Source organism: Branchiostoma belcheri, unplaced genomic scaffold (genome assembly GCF_001625305.1).
Source record: "Branchiostoma belcheri isolate BF01 breed outbred unplaced genomic scaffold, Haploidv18h27 scaffold6, whole genome shotgun sequence".
Taxonomy (NCBI): Eukaryota; Metazoa; Chordata; class Leptocardii; order Amphioxiformes; family Branchiostomatidae; genus Branchiostoma; species Branchiostoma belcheri.
The window spans coordinates 1,681,808-1,703,959 of record NW_017804242.1 but is presented as its reverse complement, the minus strand read 5'-3'; the positions used below and the strand labels follow the sequence as shown (position 1 = coordinate 1,703,959).

General features: G+C 41.9%; 3 protein-coding genes across 4 annotated transcripts in view; 2 read left to right on the top strand and 1 right to left on the bottom strand.

The window, feature by feature from the left end:
* Positions 1-2,999, top strand: part of LOC109482359 (ras GTPase-activating protein 1-like) — a 24,072-nt gene extending 21,073 nt beyond the window's left edge. For both annotated transcript variants that reach the window (XM_019785050.1, XM_019785049.1), the window contains 4 exons: positions 662-750; positions 1,106-1,183; positions 1,627-1,749; positions 1,935-2,999. In XM_019785050.1, coding sequence (XP_019640609.1) covers positions 662-750; positions 1,106-1,183; positions 1,627-1,749; positions 1,935-2,015 — 371 coding nt within the window. In that variant the 3' untranslated portion in view covers positions 2,016-2,999. The remainder of the gene's footprint in view (positions 1-661; positions 751-1,105; positions 1,184-1,626; positions 1,750-1,934) is intronic.
* Positions 3,000-7,051: 4,052 nt separating this feature from the next.
* Positions 7,052-22,152, top strand: part of LOC109482233 — a 47,294-nt gene continuing 32,193 nt past the window's right edge. Inside the window, exons 1-2 of the mRNA XM_019784925.1 lie at positions 7,052-7,711; positions 20,154-20,197. Coding sequence (XP_019640484.1) covers positions 7,699-7,711; positions 20,154-20,197 — 57 coding nt within the window. The 5' untranslated portion in view covers positions 7,052-7,698. The remainder of the gene's footprint in view (positions 7,712-20,153; positions 20,198-22,152) is intronic.
* On the bottom strand, positions 14,050-18,318 carry LOC109482399 (trypsin-like). Its single transcript, XM_019785106.1, has 6 exons — positions 18,093-18,318; positions 17,231-17,387; positions 16,047-16,147; positions 15,215-15,376; positions 14,687-14,829; positions 14,050-14,271 (listed from the first exon to the last, which is right to left on the bottom strand). Exons 1-6 carry the CDS (start codon positions 18,130-18,132, stop codon positions 14,128-14,130), a joined length of 747 nt encoding a protein of 248 aa, XP_019640665.1. The 5' UTR covers positions 18,133-18,318; the 3' UTR covers positions 14,050-14,127.

Below are 22,152 nucleotides of genomic sequence, written 5' to 3'. Positions count from 1 at the left end.
ATTTGAGTTTTTTGGCTGTGTTATAGCAAATGTATTACTGTGTTAGTCTGCCTTGTTTACCACGTTTGGGCATGAGTCATCACAATGGAATGCAGGGCATCAACCAATAGGCATGCAGCTTTCCTCTATACTTCTTGCTGATTGGCTGTTGGGATTTAACTTGATTAACACCTGCACAGAAGCATTTCCATACTGACAGTATGTCTGTATTCAAGTGTTTTGGTAGGTATTTCAAGCTTTCCTGCTCCAGCATTGGAATGCCGGGCATGGACGTTTTTTATTTATTTTGAAAATCAACAGTTTGCATTATGCAATTAAAAATCCTAACCAATAAAGTAGGGAATAGCTATCCAACTGTTGTTTTAGTTGTATTTTACTTCATATTATAGTTATATCAATGTAAATCATTGTTTTCCCTTGTGTTTCCCATTCTTTCCCTGCCATGTCGTAAAATGTGGTGAACCCATCGCTGTATTTGCTCCAAAGCAAATATTGGCCTTTCTAGTTTTCATCTGAGTCTGTCCTTGGCTACTTTCTTTGCTGTATGCCAGGATAATCCCATGGTGCCAGGTCTTCTGTCACAGGTCTTCTCCAAGGGGTTTTACTGTAGGTCTAACAAATGCACGTTGTAGTCATGTTTTATTTCCTTGTCTTCCCACAGAGTCTCCCACCCCCACCGCTGCCAGGACTCTCACCATGGTAGCCAAGTCACTGCAGAATCTTGCAAATCTTGTGGAGTTTGGTGCAAAAGTAAGCTATCTGCCATGGAACCCTGTGATGCTTTGTCATTGATACAGTCAAAACTGTCCAAGAAGACCACTCAGGGACTCATAAAGTCTTGTCTGTGTGTCTTCTATATACTTTGTGTCAATGGAAAAAAAATTATCTAAGAGGTTACCAAGGACATTATGATGTCCTTGAGGTTATCAACTAGTGGTCACAGGTGGTCACTTGTACAAGGCTAACTGTATTTACTATTTAGCGTAGAATCTATCATCGACTGAAAGCAAATTGTAATCCATCCCTCTCTGGACCCTTAGTTTCCTCATTTTCTATGTAAAGTATGTGTTAACAGGTCAGTGTTCTTTTCTCTATATCAATGCAGGAACCGTACATGGAAGCAGTGAACCCCTTTATTGTGAAAAACAAGGAGAGGATGATCATGTTCCTGGATGAGCTGGCGGTATGTATGCCAACAGGAGAAGTTTCTCCATAGTAAAATTATTTTCTAAGTCAATCTATGTAGTTATGTGGAACTGAAGCTTTAAGCTCCAGTTGCACATTCAGGACCTTCCAAGACTTAGCCCCTGACCACTCCCCAACCAAGGTTGGCGCTCGGTTGGGAGTAGCCTGGAATCCACCCTATTACTAGCTCCAGTTTGCTCCTCTGATCAAATCTTGGAATATATATGCATTTCCTGACTTTGATTTTTTTTCCATTCAAAGTCGACTGGCAGAGATGACCTTTCAACTAAATTAAAGACCAACTGCCAACCACAGATGATCTTGCTGAAGAATAACTCCCAACCATGGTCTAGAGAAGGTTGGGAGTCCATTTAGAGGGACTTAACATTGAGTTCTTAGCTTGTTCAAATCTAACACATTTCATGATGTTATTTCGTCCAGAATGTCCCATCCTACCCAGAAGTAGCGGAGAAGGTGAAATCTGACCCCTCCCAGGACCTGGCAACCCTGCATCAGATCTGTCTGTCTCACCTGACGGAACTACAAACCCTCAGTACCACACAGGTGAGAAACTACAAAAGTAAAACACTACAAACCAGGTTAGACACCACAAATGCAAAATCTACAATCTTTTTAAAAACCTTGATGCCATCTTCAGGAAGGGAAGCACGTGTTTGATTGTGAATTTGTCATATATTAAGAACTTCCTACAATTTCTTAGATATTTATTAAGTTTTGCTTGATTTCAGAGCCATTTGAAGAAGTTGCTGGCAGTAACCGAGCACCTCAGCAACAGACAACAACAGTACATGGGTACCGTCAAGCGATGACAGTACCAGTAGCTGCAGTACCATCGCAGTACCTGCTAGGAGGCAGTTCTTACCCACACACGGAAAGACTGATGAAAATTGCCAAGTGCATTTGGGCTGGGGCAGGGACAGGCATGGTAGGCATACATGGACATGCCCCCAGGCCTTTGCCAACAGAGCCTTACAGGTGAAAAAGGAATTGTGCATACATAACTCAAGCGTGAAACAAACTAGAATTCTTACAGGTTTTAGATACAACTGTGAAAATGTATCTCGGAGAACATACTTGGGTCATGTTTTCAGAAAATAGTAAGAGGCGGAGTAACAACATGTTACATACCGTGAAAGCAGGCATAAAAAATCCAGGACCTGACAACATACATGTAACTACTGGTAATATGGTTCCATAGTATCAAAACCAGCAAATGTGTATCACAAATTGCTTACAGTAATCAGGAGATTATAAGAACCAGTATCAGTCTAAAATCTTTGCGTAGATGTACTTGAACAGATTACATGTACTTGGCATGGGATCCTTACCACCAGGGTTAGGTACCACAGATTTTTGCAGTACATCAGCCGTGAATGTACCAGACTCAAGACAGTGTTGTGCAATTACTCAAATGATTGTAATGATATGTGCAGGCTTACATACAGGGTCCAATGGTGGCCTGGTGCAAAAGATAGGTAACCGCCAAAGGTATGCCAAGGCATTGAGAGCTTTGAAAAGCCATGACTAAATACATTAATATTACTTTATTACTGTTGAGATTATCTATATTACTGGCAGATCAATGATAACAACTTTTGTTCATAGTATTTCTAGTGATATTCAGATACCTTTTGTGTAAGTAAAGTAGTAGTTATTTGCTAAAATGAAGGCAGTATCAAGTTATTAACATACAAATATTTTGAAATTGAGAGAATTTTCAAGCAAACAGAATCTAAATGTATCTCAAACAAATTTTAAGTGTATTGAATTTCCTGACTTTTGAATGTCTTAACGTTTTGTTCTGACAGTGGTGCGACTTTGTTTTGTTTACCAAGGTACATTGTACCTGTGACATGATGTTTGTAGCTGACTGATTTGTTCATAAGTCGTGTTTAGGCTTTTTTGTAACATCACTAATCATAAGCACATACATTTTCACTGCTTTTATATGTTGTATGAAAAGTGTAGTCATCTCTATGTTACCTAGTTCCAGCACTGTCTGCAGATTTACATGTTTGTCTGTCCCACTCATTTTTGGGCTGGGGGCATGAACAAAAGAGCTACACGCCACACATTATTAATTTTTTTTGTGAACGACAAACCTACCAGATACAGTTCATGAAGCAACAGTTACTGTGATTTTTCTTCTTGTCACTCTGTACAGAAATGGTGGAAAGATCTCATTGATATACTAGTATTGATCACTTCCATATTTCCTGAAACTTGGTTCGTTGGTGTCCCATGAATTTTTTTACCAAACATTATTTTTCACAGCTTATCAGTCAACTACATGTGATCAAAGGCTTCGGGCAATGCCAATACCTCTTTGGAATAGTCTGCAAACAATGCAGGAGATAGCTGTAGGGTCTGCTTCAATACCTGCATATTTGTATATTTATATTTTTATACATGGAGATGAGATACAACCAACAATCATGGTTTATGATTCAAAAATATTGTATGAGCAAGCCATGCTCGGTGTTACATGTGTACATAGCAAAACTATTGTGAAAAACATTGTAGAAAAGCCTTTTTTATGATTGTCGTGCCTTAAATTTCTGGTACAGCTGATTGTAAGGAAGCTGGGGAGGTGGGAGGGGGGGGGGCAAAATGTGAGATTACTTGAATTTAAAAGATGGTGTTTATGACTTTTGCAATACTCTGTTTATGATGATTTGTCGAAATTCCCACTGCTTAAAGTAGGCATGTGTCTTATAGCCTGGGCACAGTCGTAGTGCAAAATTCGGCTGTCCTGTTACAGAAAATGCTGTTTTAGATCCTTGTTGGCAGTTGCTTCTGTCACAGCCAGCTTGAAAGTTATCAGCTAGCATCAAAAACATACAAAGGTCCACAATGAATGTGACCATGCGGCTAGCATTGAAGTACAGTAGCTGTACACAATTAGCAACATTAGTGTGCTTTACGGGATAGTGATATGTCATCACATATGTTATGAAAGCTTTGTAACAAAGATCTTAAATTTATGCTTTCACTTTTGACAATAGTACATATAATCAGTTTCCATGTGATTAGTTTTTAGCACCAAAGCTTCTATACTTGATAAAGCTTTGTTGTCTCAAAGAATGACGGATGAAGACGGATATGTAGAGCACTCTGTACGCCAATGAAACGATGCAGTAAATGAAATACAAAAACCTAATCTGTTTTGTCTTCCTTCTTTCATTGAGTGGTAAGTGATTAGCCTCTACCAGGCTTGGGGAGGCGGCTGGAAAGAGTAGAAATAGAGAGATAAGCATGCAAAGCGAGTTTGTCCATTGAGAGAACATTTTTGGGGTGCGGCGAAATGTTCTCTCAACGGACAAACTCCCTTGGCATGCTCATCTCTCTATTTGGCCGATTTCTGCTCTTTCCAGCCGCTTCCCCAAGCCTGGTAGAGGCTAGCTAGTAAGTGATAGTGAATTGAAAGTGATCTCGAACCAGTTTAGCCCACTGGACTGAAGATCTACTCTACCACTGGCTATGACAGAGAAGACAAATATTACATGTTCAGCTAAAAAGCAAACAGTTTGCAAATATTGGTTTTGGCAAATGGATATACATATGTACATGTACGTAAATGTAGATAACAGATACGCAACTCCAGTTTCAACGTAAGCACAGCACATTTCCTGAGATGTGAGAGTCATGTTCTTTCAAAATTTGTAACATAATGTACAGTATTGCGCAAAAGTTCTTTGAAACAAACAATTTCTTTTTAGTTAACGAGAAGAAAGTTGTCCTAATATGGGTATTAACCATTGATAGCATAGTTGTACAAACAATGTGATGGGTGTGTCCACGTCACGCTATTGTCACGTTACACTGATTCAATATTGAATGTTATGACCTTAAACGACCTGTAGGTCGCGGGCGTACGGTCAGCGTTTTATGCTTAATTCAGAAAAGCAGCGGCTTCCTTCGTAAAATTACGTTTTAAATAGATTCAACCTGCTGGCTTCAGTTTAAGCTACATTCAAGACGCTACGAATTAAGGTTGAAATGACTACTGATTTCGCTCTATGGAAAATGGCATTCAGGTAAATATCATTCCTGGAGGAAAGGGGCAAAATAAATAGCTTTGTAAAATGCGCACTCCCTTGAACGTTTTTTGTTGCTACTGGCTGTGAAACTACAAACGACATGGAAACAAGTCGCCCATTATTTTATATTTTGTCAATACTGAGGTGGTTTTATCTGACTTTGTGGAGCTGTGAGGTGTAAATACACAGGGTGGAGGTGTTGCGACCCAACAGCAAAGGTTCGAATAGTTTTTTAGCTAGCCCCTACTCAGATCTACACTGCCTGCCTACTTCCTTACCACCTGCTTATAAATGCAGTGGAGGATCGATGACATGTTCTTTATTTGTCATTGCCCTCGTTACAGCACCGAAAGAGATAAGTTACTAGTATTTTAAATGGCCACCAAAATGTTCCCTAGCTTTATTCACCTCCCCAGCCTACAAAAAAAAACCTGCATTTCTACTAACACATACATCTCCCAAAATGTCGGCACAGAAAAGAAATCAAACCCAACAGTAGCTATATCCAAAGCATTTAGCATTACATGAATTTGCAATACACTTTCTATAAGTTGCTTGCTTCTCTCCGGTACGCGATATGTTCCTCCAGCTCCAACAACAAGTAGCACAGTCCCTAGCTGTAGTATCCACAGCTGCTTCGTCGTGTCCTAATCCAGTACACGGAGCACAAATCTCTTTTTTTTTCAAGGAACTTGTTCAGAGTGGGCTCCCATTCATTCATCCTGCATTTCAAGTCAATTTATCGATCCCAAGTAGCGAAAATCGAAGTTGACAATTTGTAGCAAAGCCAGTTCCGATGCATCATGTCAGTGCAAGGAGAATCAACCTCTTTACAAATTGGAAACTTGGCGAGTTTTTCGCGTCTTTTAAGTTCTTCCTCCTACTAGTCCTAGATCAAGTTGTGAAGCCGAACATGGCACAGCTACAGACGATCGTTTCGAAGCTTGTCTCTAGCTGTTGCAGCTGACATTCGTCCTTGCACGATTAGGGGAAGGTCAAGGAGGGATTTATCCAGAAGTCCTTGGGAAGGTAAAGTGCCAGCGGCTTTTGTGCAGGCGATGTTTGAACATGACACCGCGTAACGCCCCTGTTTAACGCCTTCATGGCAGCTACATGGCACCTTTCTTACAAACTGCGACGTCATTATTACACCCTTTCGACGCTTCTAAAGGGATTGACCATTTGAATATGACACTTTGGAACGCCCCAGTTTGGTTTAACCTCATTCAGGGCAGTTACTGCATGGCACCTTTCTTGTGATCACAAAGTGCGATGTCATCCTTTGGAAGTTTCTATTGGATTGCTTTTTTAATTGGTTGGAAATGTCGTTCGTAAGAGAAACATGGAATAATGTTTTTTCCAGTCAACAACTCTCTCTTCCACTGTGTTCTTTATGTTAACCAGCTAGTGCTGTTTATTTTCTTGTCATGTAGTGCGACTTATGGCTACGTCAAGTTTATGATTTTTTTTTGTGAAAAAGAAAAAAAAAGTTTAAACCTCCTTGCTAAGACGACGAAACCTTCAGTGAAGTTACATATTACAGAATTACAAAAATTGTGTGAAACACGATTTTAGCCTCATTCTTTGGTATTATTAGCTCCTTCTTTGAAAACAACTCAGGAAATGTGTTACTCTATAGCTGGCTAACTCCCCTGGCTAATCATTATACTACAAGTATTTGGTGAATTTCTTGTTTCATCAGTACTTTCTAGAAATCAGACCGCTCTCGTGCCTTTCCCGCCACACACCTGGCCAGTTCGACCAATCATGTAGCAGACCAATCACGTGATATCAGTGACGCTTTCTCATTTGCATACTCCAGGTAAGTTATTAAAATATGGCGGACGAGCAAGTCATGAGTTAGCAAAGTCAATTTATGCCTTAATTTAGTGCTATATCGGGTCTCACGACAGGTTCCTACGTCACCCAAGACGCCCAGAAGTGTCCTTACAACTCGACGGAACTGCAGAAACCGCGTGGAAGGAAGACTAGGTGATTTTAAACGGGGAAAACAAGTTCGGCAAACTCTCAACTTGAACATGCTGGAGTCGGCGGCGGTGCCCGTTGGTCGGTAGGAACGTGTCATGTGGATGGCGAGATGTTTCTGATGCCTTTCCGACGACTCGCGGAGTGAGCAGAGATGTACGATCTATGTGCAAGGTGACTGATAGCGAGAGGACAGACCGACGCTGTTTCCCGTGCGAGTTCAGGACGCCGAACCCGTGAGCTCTCGATGAGGGAGGGTACCGCCACCACCACGTAACGAATACCTTTGTGCACAGACAATGTTTGAACAAGGAGTTTCCGCAATGGAGGGGCGGACTGCGAAGGCCTAGGCTAGGACCCCGGGTCCGATCACGTCGTCTTGGCAATTTTATTCTTGGAGTAATACATCAATCCCGTAAGGAAGTCGACCGGGAAAGGCGCCGGGGGCACGCTCACAGCGACTACCATGGTCGAGAATGGTATGTATTTGTTTTGAACATTTTGGGGTGGCCCAGTGTTTTGAGAGAGAGGGAGAGATTTCCCATGGTTGCGTGACACGGGCCTCTTTGGCTGTGGAGGGCTTTGGCAATATTAATGAGCCCTCTTACCGCACAAAAACACTTCTGAGCAGGCCAGAAGAGCCTGTGCTAACATTCAGGGGAGCTGTGTGCGTCCGGGCCAGCTCCCAGCCCTCATAACTACCAGGCAGTTTTATGCTCCGCTGTGCGAAGCAAATCTGCCCCAGATAAATATAAAGTAGGAACAGGACACCAGAACCAAACCCTCCATCTCTTGACACAACCAGGCAGATCTAAGAGCAAATACTTAAGAAAATGCGAGGTCGGCATGTTAATTGTGATAAAAGAGGTGCATCATGTGCAAAATATTTGTGGACGATTAATTTGTGAAGGTGTGTTGGGACGGAAACATCACACACCCAGATCTGTCGCCTCACCTGGACCGCTCAGGTGTATCATGTCAACATGGCAACTCGACAACTTCTCATGTTTCTCATTTTCTTTGACCGGCTCAAGAGGTCCTCTCCCGAGAACATTCCTTGCTCAGGCTAGCGGCTAGCCCTTGCTAGTACTTTTAGTAAAGATGCTGACACAATTTGGCTGCCCATTGCAGAGCCACGATTGTTTTGTGAGGTGATTAGCCCGGGGGTAAGGGTCACCCCGGATCCGACCGACAATTCTTAAAGTGTGACGTCCCCAGCATAGGTTCCCACCCTGGTCAGCTAGCGGGAATTTTCGTGTCCCAGATTTGAGGCACATTAACCTGAGAAATGGACGATAATTACCCAGACTTTACGAGGTCCTCAGGAGCCGATTACCTGTGATTTGAAGTAACGGTTGCCCAACTTCCTCGGATAACCAAAGTTTGTTCCTTTGTGAAAACAGTTTTCTCTCGTTTTAAGTGAACAAAGTAACTGGTCACACCCATACACCCACAGTACTGCCTGGTCTTGGGCTTAAAATTTGTTATTTGGAATACCGTAGGTTTAACTTTAAGTTTGCTAGTATTTATTTCATTGGGATAGTGTTATATTACCTGTTGGTGATTTTCAATGACCCCTGGGGGAGAAACCCGACATAAAATAACACAATATAATAACAACATATGATCAAGAGAACAAAGGTCAACTAAAATAAATAAACCTACATCAATAAGTAGAAATCATGGGTTCAGCTAACCTTAAAGTTTAGGTGCACAGAAACGATTTTGTGTGTACAACATGCAAAGTGTAAAATGCCAGTTAAACCTAATTATAAATCTTTCTGCTTTACTGAGTTTGAGTCTGGAATTCTACAGCTAACTTAAAAACTCTTAACAACATAAATAACAAACATTTAGGTTTTACCATTTTTTTTCAAACAGTCAAGAATATATTGTATACCAGGATCCAGTGTACAATAGTGCCTTTCTCTGCATATTCATAATCCTACACAAATATCAGTTCAAGCCAGAATATGTTACCTGGTCTTCCCACATGTTTGTTCAGTGAGTCATCTCCATTTACTTTATTTACCTTTGTATGAAAGCTTTATGGATGCAGCAAAAAGGACTGACTTTCCTACATTATTTAAACAACAAGAAGAAGTACAAAATAAATCTTATAATTCCACTTACTAAACAATAAGGGTTAACATCAATTAATCTGTAATACCTTGTTATAATCAGGTGGGGCTAATTGTGGGCTTCAGTGTCTTTTCTAATAACAAAGGAATGTTTAAAGTATTTACCTATTTTTGCATTGTGGGAGTTATCACACCCAGAGGTTTATTACACATATTCAGATCTGCTTGTGGCATAATGAGTCTCTTGAATTCTGTTTGTATAACTTAATTGTTTACTCAACAGTTGGTGGTAAAAAACAGATAATTTCTAGTTTGGAATATTTTTTCTTGATCCCTTATACTTTATAAGTTAGACACAACCCATAAAGGTGCTATAGTCCGGACATCTACCTTCTAGATCCAGGATTCCTGTATCATATTGGCTATGTACATGCATGTATAGTATACTGTATTGTTTTAGGTCATGACCTATGACCCTATCAGATAACCATGCCAGGTCATTGCTAAAATAAGGCCAATTACTGTAATTTGTTACTTTAATTAGAGCAAGTTTCTAGTGGCTGGACAGGTGGTCTCTAAGAAACTTAAGGTAACCTCTCAAGAGACCAAGCAATAGTTGTCACTGTATTGATCCTTAGCCTGTCTGCTTGATTTATTATATTATAATAAGAGAAAAACGGAAGTGGGACAATAGCCCATTGCTGTGAAAAAAAAGGGAACAAAAGTAATATCATGGTAAGTCAGAAATGTCACGTTTGTTGTTGCATAACATGGGAGTGTTTGGTCCCACCCCGGAGCGGCAACCTGGGCCTACCTCTGACATTTTGCACCCACTCACTTCACCAAACCCTCCCTCCTGCACTTCACAAGATTTACAGCTGATTGATTACAAGCACATGTCGCTGTACCATCCCCTTTTCTGGACATTAACCCAGATACACACTGTGGGCCGCTGAAGATCCCAACTTCTCACTGCCAAAACTCCACGGACACCAGATTTGTCAAGCAACAATTAAGGGTAGGGCCAATTAGAGTAACAATGCTGTATCAACTTAATGCAGTAAAGTTGTTTACCGCCTGGCCATGCCTTCTCTTCAGAGATTTGCGGCGTCTTTGACGGGGAGTCAGTGAACTCAAAATGCCCCACCCAGAAAAAAGCAGCAGCTGCCAAGTTTCTGCATTAGCAGAATTGTTGTCTTATAACTTAATCCTGCTCTATCGATCTACGCTCATCATTCATTACATCCTTCGTTGTTTTATAAGTTCTAACCCAGTGAAGGTAGTCTTTCAGACATGATTTGTAAGTGGTGTTTAACTTTAAACTTGCACATGACCGACTCACACAGTGGGTTGTTTTGCGGATCCCCAACAGTGACAGAACAGTTGGTTGTAATTGCTTCCACTTGAGCTCGGAGAACTAGGTGAACTAATGAGCCGCACACCGCAAAGTTGCACACGTGGCGGGGGAGTTAAATCTCATTAACTGCAATTATGTCTTCATGAGGGCCTGCAAGGGGGGGTAGTGATTACGAATTACGCAAAATTTTCGCCGCCTATTACGAATTACGTTAAAGTCTCAGAGCTGATTACGACTTTACGATTGGCGGCTAATGTCCAATTACGAATTACGTTGATTTTTGCGGAGGCTGCCTACGAATTACGAAGTCTAAAACGGCCTGATTACTACGAAAAAGGCCCTCCTTCATGTCCTTTGTAATGAAGGTACTACGGTAATAATAGAAACCGTACTTGAGTTGATCATTGCACCAAATGTTGTTGAAGCTTTATTACAATAAACACTATAATTTATACTTGAGGGAGAGATCTAGAGTTCAGATGAAAGTACTTGCACTCTTTTCAGCTGTTGTTGCCAAAGTATGTACAATCTGGAGCTGATTCATATCCCTAGTGATAGATCATACCCGCTCTGCTGCAGGAAACATGAAAATTACCTGCATCACAAAATTTTAACTTGCACTACTCAGAATTTAGGAAGTGTGGATCATACTAAAAATTGTTCACAAACTTTTTTTTCTTTTATACTTCATATGTAGTAACAGTTGATAAAGCAAATAAAAATCCACATACACATGTCTGTAAACATGTAGTACATGGGCAGGTGCAGGTTAGGTTCAGGAAGTAGAAATACCAACACAACTCCAATTTTACCTGCACTACTCTGCATATGCGTAACTAGGTCAGGTTACTTGAGGTAGCTATATTGAGATTGCGATATTTCCAGCCCTGGACTCCCGGTTTGTACAGAGGCGAGTCCTGAGTGAGGAATAGATATGTAATGCATGGTACAAGATAAGCTGGGAGACCTGCCAAGTAAAACTGAGCTGACCTGTGTTGAAGGGTGGAGACCTTTGGCAGGCCAGGGAGAACCTACTGTGTCAGTTTTAGGCCATGCTGGCTCCTTTATTCTATGGTTGACATCCATGCTCCGCTTATCACTTCCCTAGTTTGAAAAACAAGGCGTCTGATTGGTCAATTGGCTATATGATATTATATTTTCATTGCGTTAGATTTGGTTGTATGATAATATGTTTTCGTCTGGCAACGTGGTAATATATTTTCATGTACCGGTATTAGATTGGTAGGATTGTTTTTTTCTTTCAAAGCTGTCATTCCCATCACTAAATCTATCTAATCAGGGGACGCCAGTGGCTGGACCATGATAAAATAGAGTATTTGGCGTACATCCAAAGAACAACCTACTATTTTCCTGGGGGGTACATATGGTCTATGCCACGATAGCTCATTTTCCATGTCTGTATTCTGTCATCTTTCTTTCCTTTGTACAATTGTGACTAGTAAAGTGAAATCACAATTTTTTCTCAGTTCACTTCTCGTCCTAGTAGTACTAGTTCTACTTCAGAGCAATGGGGCATGTTTTTTTGATGACGTATTGTTGTCGCCACGAGTATGATCAGAGGCAAGGAAGCAAAGCGAGATAAGCCGGGGCTTGTGTGACCTCGTCTATAGTTCGTTCGGCTGAAGAGCTGAGAGAGGGAGTGTCAGCCCTGCAGCCATGGGGAGGATATTCCAGCTAATCGAGTGGTGTTCCAAGACTCTTTCCTCAGTGGATTCTTACCTGAAGTCTCTAACAGGCAAGCAGGGTTTGCATGGCCAGGGGAGACCACATGGTAAGGGAGTATATACTAGTTAGTAGTCAACCGCTAGAGTGACTAAAAAAATTGCCGCAGGGTTGGTACTTCCTGTTTATTTCAAGGGCCTTGCAGATATTCTAACTACATTGTACAGTAATTCAGTACAGGAAATCTTGAATGCAAAACTTCATGGCAAGGACTGTCTTTTTTTAAACATAGTGAATAGGACAAAACATTAGTAACTGACTATAATGTGATATAGCATACAGTAGTAGTAGTAGTATCATCCTTTGATTTGGAGGGAGATAACTGATGTAGCGTGTGGGTGTGGATGGTAAAATATTCTGGATGAGGAAATCTGTCTGACATTGACTTTTGCCCACTGCCAATTCTTAGCATAAATGGCTAAAACCAGCATTTACAGAACTGTTTTCCATCTGTGACATCATAATAAAATTCATATTTTGCCTCCCAGATATCAGTATGCTATGGGATAGGATTGATTCAACTTACTACACTGGAAGAATGACAGAAAATTGGCTTTGAAAGTCCAGTTTTGCTTCCCTGAAGTTGCAGTGGACACCTTTAAGTTAACAGATGGGCGTTTTGAATGGGAGACTTGGCTTATCACAGCAGAGCTGACAAATGGGGGTGAAAGGTCATGCCTGCAGGGCAGGTCCCAGGGTACCTGTGTGGACTACTGGTGTTCATGTACATGTGGGACAACCACTTGTTATCCTACAGTTGGTCTGCATCACAGTACATGGACAAATGGACCTGTCTTGTTGTGTTGTGTTGTGTTGTGCCTAGTAGATGCTTTACAGGGGCAATTTACAAGGCGGACTACTAGTACTAAGTACCTAATACCAGCCCAGAAAAGAACAAGAAATAGCCATGCCTTCAAGTAGAAGAGTTATCAACCAAGGGTTGAGGTGTTCAAAAATTCATTCTTTCCTAGTAGAGTGGAATTCGCTGTCACCAAGTTCAGTAGGGGCATTCTCATTAGATAGATTTAATTACAAATTACAATGTTTAGAGTTAAATGTTCAAGGGTTAGGTTTAACAAGTCGTTTCACAGTGTAATATAGCTAGCTGCTGCCGTGCCACGTGCCTGCGAAGCTGGTGCGTTACGCCAAAGGGCTGTTGTACCGGCTAAACAGATACAGAATTTAATGTAAGTTGCAACTTTAAGAAGGGGTGCTCCTCTCCATGTATGTGTTTTGCTAGAAATACAATTTGAAGGACAGTTGATTTCTGTCTGGGGGGAGTAGCTGTCCCAAACTTCCACGTGGGTGTCCCAGGGTTAATGGACAAAGGAGTCCAGTCTGATTGGCGGAAAAAGCAGTCCAGTCCGATTTGGGGGTGGAAACCCGAAGTACTCATAGAAACTCGAAGTACCCATAGAAACTAGAAGTACACACACAAGAAAAAATTGTGCCTATGGTCTTTCGTAAAATTTCGTAGAAACCACCGGACTGCTTTTTCCACCCCAAAATCGGACTGGACTGCTTTTTCCGCCAATCGGACTGGACTTCTTTTTCCATTAACCCGGGTGTCCCAAACCACACTGGATATCCCATATCCCGCTGAGATCACTTGAAGTTGAGATCACCTCAGATTACGTGTTGTTATGACCACACATTTATTCCGCAATGTGTTGAAGATCTGATCAGCACACGGTTTCGTGTTGAAACGGCTGATTTAGTTGATGTAACCGTTGATCCAGGAGTAGTACCTGTTGACCTTGGTGTAAACGCCCGGGAAGTTCCGCTCGGCACAGCCGTAGCCCCAGCTCACGATGCCGTACACCGTGCTGCCTCTCGTGACAGGGCCGCCACTGTCTCCCTGTATGGATTCATATGGGCAACGCAAATCACTCGGTTACTTCTGTAAAAGACCGTAGTAAGAAGGTCTAAAACAAGGCCTCAGCAAAGTACTTATTGCCTTAGTTCAGTTGTCTCTCTCTTCCACCAGAAAGTCACACGGACCTACTTGATAGCCACATGAAGTAAACAAGAATTCGTAAGACCTACCAACACATCAAATATCATCACAATCCATGAAGGGGTTATGAAGTTATGCTGACTACAAATGTGTGGAAACATTTTATCTTACAACCCCAAAAGTCTCTAAGTCTAAATTGGATCAACATTTTACGGGACAGAATGATTCCCTACCACTCAATGCACTCAGGCACTAGAATCTTTGGCGTCAAAAATAAGCGAAAGTAGTTTGGTCGATAGGAACAGAATGGCGTTACCTGGCAGGCGTCCTTGCCACCATCCATGTAGCCGGCACAGAACATGTTGGAGGTGATCGCACCGTCGTAAGAGTTAGCACCGTTACAGGTAGAGTGGTTGATGACAGGCACGTTCACCTTCTGCAGCCTGTCCGGGTAGTCAACTAGAAGTTGGATCAGAAAAATGACTTTGGTGGTGATGTCACACAAAAGGACCGGCAACAAAATAAGCACAGTTCACCAATACAGGCATAATTGTAATTGATTGAAAAATACTATGATTAATAAAATGTTACATTTTGGTGTCACAAGTCCCTGCACAGCTCACCAATACGTGCATAATTGTAATTAATTGAAAAATTGAAAAAGTCCCCGCGCAATCAATTTGCAGTATTTTCTTATGGTGATGACCGTGAGTCACTCGCAATAGATCAATGCTATAGCCCCGCCCACCCCCGTCAAAAAGTACAAGTGGAAATACGTGAGGGGTGCACAGCCATGTGACTGGCAGACGGGATCGACCCGTGGACTGTAGGTTATATTACTTACTTCCGAGGGAGACCGTGTTTCCCCAGCCGGTCACGGTGAGCACGGTCCCATCGGCCACCATGGAGGACGGCACGGTCGCCGGGCTCACCCAGCTGTTAATGGTGACGGGACTCCTCAGCTGGATCAACATGATGTCGTTGTCCACGGTATTGGGGTGGTAGTCTAGACAAGCAGAACAAAGCGTTCGTGGTTGTAGAGATTATTGGTACATCAACAATCAGCATCAAGCAGCAGTACATCATCACTAGAAATAAAACCTCGTCGCAGTGTTCGAAATACTTTTTTGAGCCAGGTAGCAGAGTGTGCTACCTAGGGCAAAAACTAGGTAGCGCATCAGAATTTTAGGTTGCCTGGTGGTGCCCACACAGAGAACGCTTGCACCACTAAGTTCAGCGGTACATATTTTCAGGTAGCGCGGTGTGCTACCTGGGTCTGGGAGAAACTAGCGCACAAGGAAATCAGGTTGCAATTGCTAGTGCGCTACCTAGTATTTCGAACACTGTCGTCGTATCAAGTGAGGACATTTTTAAATGGCACCCATGGTCTGTTGTAACAAGGACATTCTGTGATAGAACCTCCTTGGTTGTAAGTTTATCTTCATGTAGCTCTTTTACAAAAAATGACTGTCCGTACATGCACGACTGTTTCCCCCATTTATTTGATCAATTTTTTTCTGTCTGCAAATGACACAGGGATATAACAACAAACAGTAGAATGAAAAAACGATGTAAGATATGTGATCTTAGCCCAATAACACATAGCGTTACATGTGCGTCTCCAATAATGGCATAGCATAATAAGGATAAGGAATATATAATGCATTGTTGCTTACAGGGATGAACGATGACCCGTGAGACATGTTTGACCTGCTCGTGATCGTTGTGTTGGCCGCTCAAGTCGTGCTCTCCCAGAACCACAGTCAGACTGCTAGCACTGCAGACAGCAATAACACAACATCATATACTCTCAGCTGAATTTTAGTATATCCAGATTGTAGCGATACACAGTGGTACACAGACAGCTGGTACCGGTGTCGTGTACATAACACATCAATTGCACATTTCAAAACAGCGTCTATGCAAGTATGAATACATACAAATCAGTGAATACAGGCCTAAAAGAAATACAATGATCATGCGCGTATATATGGTTCCTTCAACGATTGTTGCAATTGCACAATCAAAATTCAAGAATAGTTCATCCCAGTTCAAGTTTGTGCAGTCTGGCCGCCATGATGTTGTGATTATGACTACCTTCTCGGGACAACTGATGCTTCAGCTCTGCATGTGTGAGCAGAAAATGACCGCACTTTATGTGACTCTTTTTTCGATCTTCTTTTGTGATGAAGTGGCCAGTGAGGTGGGACAAGGCCATGTACCAGCTTGTACATAACTATCATGGGGTGAGAGACTCTTCTGGTCGATCGTCTGTCCTATTCAAGCTCCTGCATGAATGTCCTTGAGGGTGTTCGTTTCAAGGCTCTGCTGATGGACACCCGGATCGGTAGAGGGACCTCGCGCTAACATCTTCCACGATGAACTACCGACAGTAACTGTCCGGGGTCCCTAAGCGGCACAGAGGCGTACTCCGGGTCGGACCATCGTGTTGAACGTCATTTCAAGTGCCTTCCGGGACAGCTTGTCTCGGAGCCTGATGCACAAGATCTTGCATTTGTTTGGATGTATCTTCAGTTCAGGCCCAAAGTCACGGAAACCAAATGGATACAAATTGTTGTGCCACTTCCTGTGCCGTGGATCCCAACTTGTATAGAGACGCATCATCAGCAAAACGTTGTAGGTAGCAGTTTTATTTTATTGAATGACAAGGAATTAGTACTCAGAATTCTTCTCTGTGGCACACCTGCCCCTATATATCCCTAAGTAGTCATGCCGTCCAGAGACTGTCATCTGCTTGACTTTGGGAACAGTGTGGAGTGATAGCTGAGCTCAAGGACGTGCAAACGCACGATGAGAATGACTTACCCAACTATACAAGAAGTGAAGAAAGCTGCAGTACCTGACTTCGCAGTGAGCTGCGCTGAGAACCCACTCAGAGTTGAGGAGGGTGCCGGCGCAGAAATGGCTGTGGTGCTCCTGCAGAGACGCCTGCCAGGGGAATTGGCCTCGGGTAGCCGTCGTCCCGCCGACAATGCGGTCTCCATTCTCCTCCGCCGCTGGATAAAAGTACGAAAGACCAAAACTACACCCTCCGCAGTCAAAACTGTGAATATACCCCATTATCTATTTTATTTTTACATTATTATTTACAACAAGCTATTCTACTGTTTTACGCACAGAGGCTACGGAAGAGTGTAAAGAAACAGCCTTGCCGCAACATAGCCGCATTGTAGTTTTGGCCCTTCGTACAAAGGGACTTTCCTTTCAAGGAGTACAGCCAAGGCGCCTAATCATCCTTAACTTTTCTGTTTACATCAGTCAATTGGCCAATTTGTTTCAAATTCGGAATTTGAATTTGGAAAATTAATAGAAATGTGGTTCTGGTAAGTTCTGGTAATATCATAGGCTTTGGTAAAATTTACCGTAACAAATATAAGTTGCATACAGGAGCTAGCTGTATGGCTCAACACCATATGTCGTGCTAGAAAATCTACTAACATCGCGATGTTAGTAGATTTTGTGACACAGCAGAAAAACACCTCGCCAGACTAGACTGCGAGCTCTATAGGACATTTTCGGACGGATCACTGCGTGATGTTTAGAGACCTGACAATCACTTCTAAAGTTCGAATTTGGGGCGAAAAATAATCTTGACTCTGGTGATTTTGAAATTCGGCGACCCTCTGACGATCAACAAATTCCGCTCAAGGCCGTTGGCATTGTGGAGCTGGCTATAGCACAGAGGACAAAATGCTACCTACCAGCGTAACAGACAAGAGCGATGACGACGAAAAGGCGCATGGTGAGTATCAGTCGGTCGGCGTGAAGAGGCTTCTCCCGCAAATTGAGTCAAAGACTGGTGGCTTAAGTGTACGTGAACAATGAATATATACACACAGTAACCATCAGATAAGGTACCCTAGGTACGTAAGATGTCTGAACAGGTGGTGACTTTTCACACAGGTATGTGTGCGTCTGAAGATAAGGATTAGCGTTAATCCATTGCAGATAGCCTTTAAAAGTTGAAGATGTGGTGTAGCTTTGATAACTATTGACCAGTCTACAGGACCTTGGCGGAGGTGATCCTTTCCCTTGCGTAGTTTGTACGTTATTTCTAAAGTAGTATGTATAACAAATTTGCTACCAATTCGCCTTCTTCCCGGCGAGGTTATGTAACTAAGTCATTGCGTAAGTGTTAAAAATAAATAGTCACGAGTCTGCTTTTCTTCTTGATACGTAAGTGTTGGTGGATCAAACCCTGGTGTTATGTTATAGTAAGCTAGTAACCATTCTTCACGGACCGGCTTGACGGGCTGTAGTCATACTGACCATAGGCCACTTTTTTCTGTCAGTCTATATTTTTCTAGCCGGCCTTTCTGACTTCGGCCGTCCGTAGATGTCTCGACTCTCGCTCTCCTCTTCGGGCGAAGTCATTGAAACCATCACGGTATATGACACCAATTGGCCTTGACACCTAAGAGATACCGGGGAACTCACAATCTATGGTTACCAGGCTAGTGTCATGGTTACATCTGAGCACATACTTTACTATACACCTCTGTACAGGCTGGTAAATAAACAACCCTAATGGGTACAGGATACTGTCTATCAGTGTTCTAATTATACCATACCACAGGAAGGGTGTGGTTTTTATAACCCAGCACAGTTTCATCATGGCAGTATAAGGAGCACCATGAAAATTAAACCACTGTGAACATTCAAGATCTGCAGAATTCCAACTGGAAGGGGAACTGGCTGTTTATGCAAACATTTAGAATAAAAAAACTCAACTGTTACTGGAAAGAGGACTGAGTATAACAAACAAAAATAAGATTTTTCCAGGTCTGTCGTTCATTCTATGAGTATATCTCTCTATGACTATTCTTAGCATATTCTACAAAAGTTCAAGGTCTCTATATTAACATAATATATGCATAGTGATGTTAACCTTTAAGTAAATTACACGTGTCACAAGGTATAAAATTCCCATCATTCACCATTAAGGAAGCATGGAATTTACACATTGATTATGCAAATTAGCTCATGACTAAAGCATCTTCAGGACGAAAAATACAAAAACCGGAAGTTCTGCTGCAGTATCAAGGTCAGTGACCAGGAGGCCCATATTTGACCTTGACCTTTGTCTTCCTATGGCCTACCAACACACCAAATATCATCACAATCCATAAAGGGGTTATGAAGTTATGCTGACTACAAATGTGTGGAAACATTTTATCTCACAACCCCAAAAGTCTCTAAGTCTAAATTGGATCAACATTTTAAGGGACAGAATGATTCCCTACCACTCAATGCACTCAGGCACTAGAATCTTTGGCGTCAAAAATAAGCGAAAGTAGTTTGGTCGATGGCGTTACCTGGCAGGAGTCCTTGCCGCCATCCATGTAGCCGGCACAGAACATGTTGGAGGTGATGTCACCGTCGTAAGAGTTAGCGCCGTTACAGGTAGAGTGGTTGATGACAGGCACGTTCACCTTCTGCAGCCTGTCCGGGTAGTTAACTAGAAGTTGGATCAGAAAAATGACTTTGGTGGTGATGTCACACAAAAGGACCGGCAACAAAATAAGCACAGTTCACCAATACAGGCATAATTGTAATTGTAATTGAAAAGTACATGTACATGTACAAGTATATACATATACTCAGTATGCCAAGAACTGCATTTTGGACTCTTAGTACTGAAGTCAAGTGAAAAGTACAAAAGACAAAATTGACAGATCGTATTTTATTCTAGTGTGTAATAATTGTTTTGGATAGAATGTATGTTGATATATCATTTCTTACATGCTTTTCTCCTGTTTCAGAAGGATGTCGTATGGCCTTCTCACCCAGCGAAGCTCCAGTCTACGTAAGTAGTCACAACTTTCTTCTTAGGATATCTGTTTCCCGTGTCATAGGTGTGAAACTTTGCCAGTCATAAATCGTGTATAACTTCATGATTGGCCAAACCAGGCTACCTGTCGGAAGGACGTACTTGTACTGTGGGACAGTCCCCCTAACTTCAGGTATAATTTGACTTTTCCACTTTTGTGGGCCATTGTATCATACGGGGCATCACCTTGATGCCACTGCCACATTTTTTGCGTACCAATAATTTGCATACCCCTACAGTACCAAGAATTGATGTAAACAAAAACAGTGGTTGTTTGTATTGACATGCCACTATGTTGGACAACAAGCGTTGAAGTCTCCTGTGCTCAGCTGCAGTGTTGATGTGTTTGTATAGACGACATGGTCATTTGGGCTAGGCCTGTTAAGAATGTAGGGAAAGTACTGTCCCTTGTGGGACAGACAGATCTAGCTTTGCAGTGGGGGTTTGAAGAGTCAAGATTTCAAACATATATATATTATACTATTAGGCCACACCAATTTAATTTCTTGGTTAACGGATTTTTCTAGAAAAATAATGAAGCGGGCGGGCGAAAAAAAGAAAGAAAACTAGAAAGGCCAATATTTGCTTTGGAGCAAATACAGCGATGGGTTCACCACATTTTACCACATGGCAGGGAAAGAATGAGAAACACAAGGGAAAACAATGATTTAGTAAATTACATTGATATAACTATAATATGAAGTAACATACAACTAAAACAACAGTTGGATAGCTATTCCCTACTTTATTGGTTAGGATTTTTAATTGCATAATGCAAACTGTTGATTTTCAAAATAAAATAAAAAACGTTCATGCCCCGCATTCCATTGCTGGAGCAGAAAAGCTTGAAATACCTACCAAAACACTTGAATAAAGACATACTGTCAGTATGGAAATGCTCTGTGCAGGTGTTAATCAAGTTAAATCCCAACAGCCAATCAGCAAGAAATGCTCTGTGCAGGTGGAAATGCTCTGTGCGGGTGTTAATCAAGTTAAATCCCAACAGCCAATCAGCAAGAAGTATAGAGGAAAGCTGCATGCCTATTGGTTGATGCCCTGCATTCCATTGTGATGACTCATGCCCAGACGTGCCCACGGCCCACTAACACAGTAATACATTTGCTATAACACAGCCAAAAAACTCAAATAAAACCATTCTAAAAGCCTGTATCACAAAAATTTAAAAAACGCCTAGGGGTATTTGCCCACTGTACCTCCATACCAAATTTCAGGACCTTAGGCCCTAAAATGAAGAAGCTGAATCCATTTAAAGATATGGCAGGAGGAGGAGAAGGAGGAGGAGAAGGAGGAGAAGAAACATCAGAAAAAGCAATATGGGTTCACCACCACTTCGTGATGTGGTGAACCCATAATAAAACAGGCCTAGGCATCCTTTTATGGCCCAAAATGGTACGATAGGAGCCATGAAGTCAACACACCATGCTCGTTCAAAATTTAAACAGTGAATTTTGAACTTTTAATGATACCATTGCATTGAAAGATGGAATAACCGTAACAACTAGGATGAAAAGGACTGTTTTCAACTGTTCAGGGCAAAATATGAGCATTTTGCAGTTGATTCTAAATTTTTATTTTTATTTGCAAATCAGAAAAAAATGAAGCGGCGAATCCGTTAACCAAGAAATTAAATTGGTGTGGCCTTATAGTCAAACCTGTACTATAGGGGTCTGGACCTGAACTCTAGAAACACTTAGATAATTTTTCCCATTGACACAAGCATAAGGAATCGTGTCTACAGACTAGTGACCACCTGTCCATATAGACTGCTGGATTTTATTGATCGCCTCTGTTGTCCTGGCATTTTTGGCTGGAAATGTGTTTCAAATTTACTCTCCAAGCAGAGGTTGGTGGGGAAGATTGTTACCTTTCTAGATATTCCCCACCTTTTTTTTTTTGGGGGGGGGGGGAGG

Coding starts and splice junctions, on each gene's coding strand:
- LOC109482399 (XM_019785106.1), bottom strand. CDS start 18,132: ATGCGCCTTTTCGTCGTCATCGCTCTTGTCTGTTACGCTG. Junction 17,388..18,092: donor CGCTCTTGTCTGTTACGCTG/GTAGGTAGCATT, acceptor ACTTTTATCCAG/CGGCGGAGGAGAATGGAGAC. Junction 14,272..14,686: donor GTGGCAAGGACGCCTGCCAG/GTAACGCCATTC, acceptor GAATCCATACAG/GGAGACAGTGGCGGCCCTGT.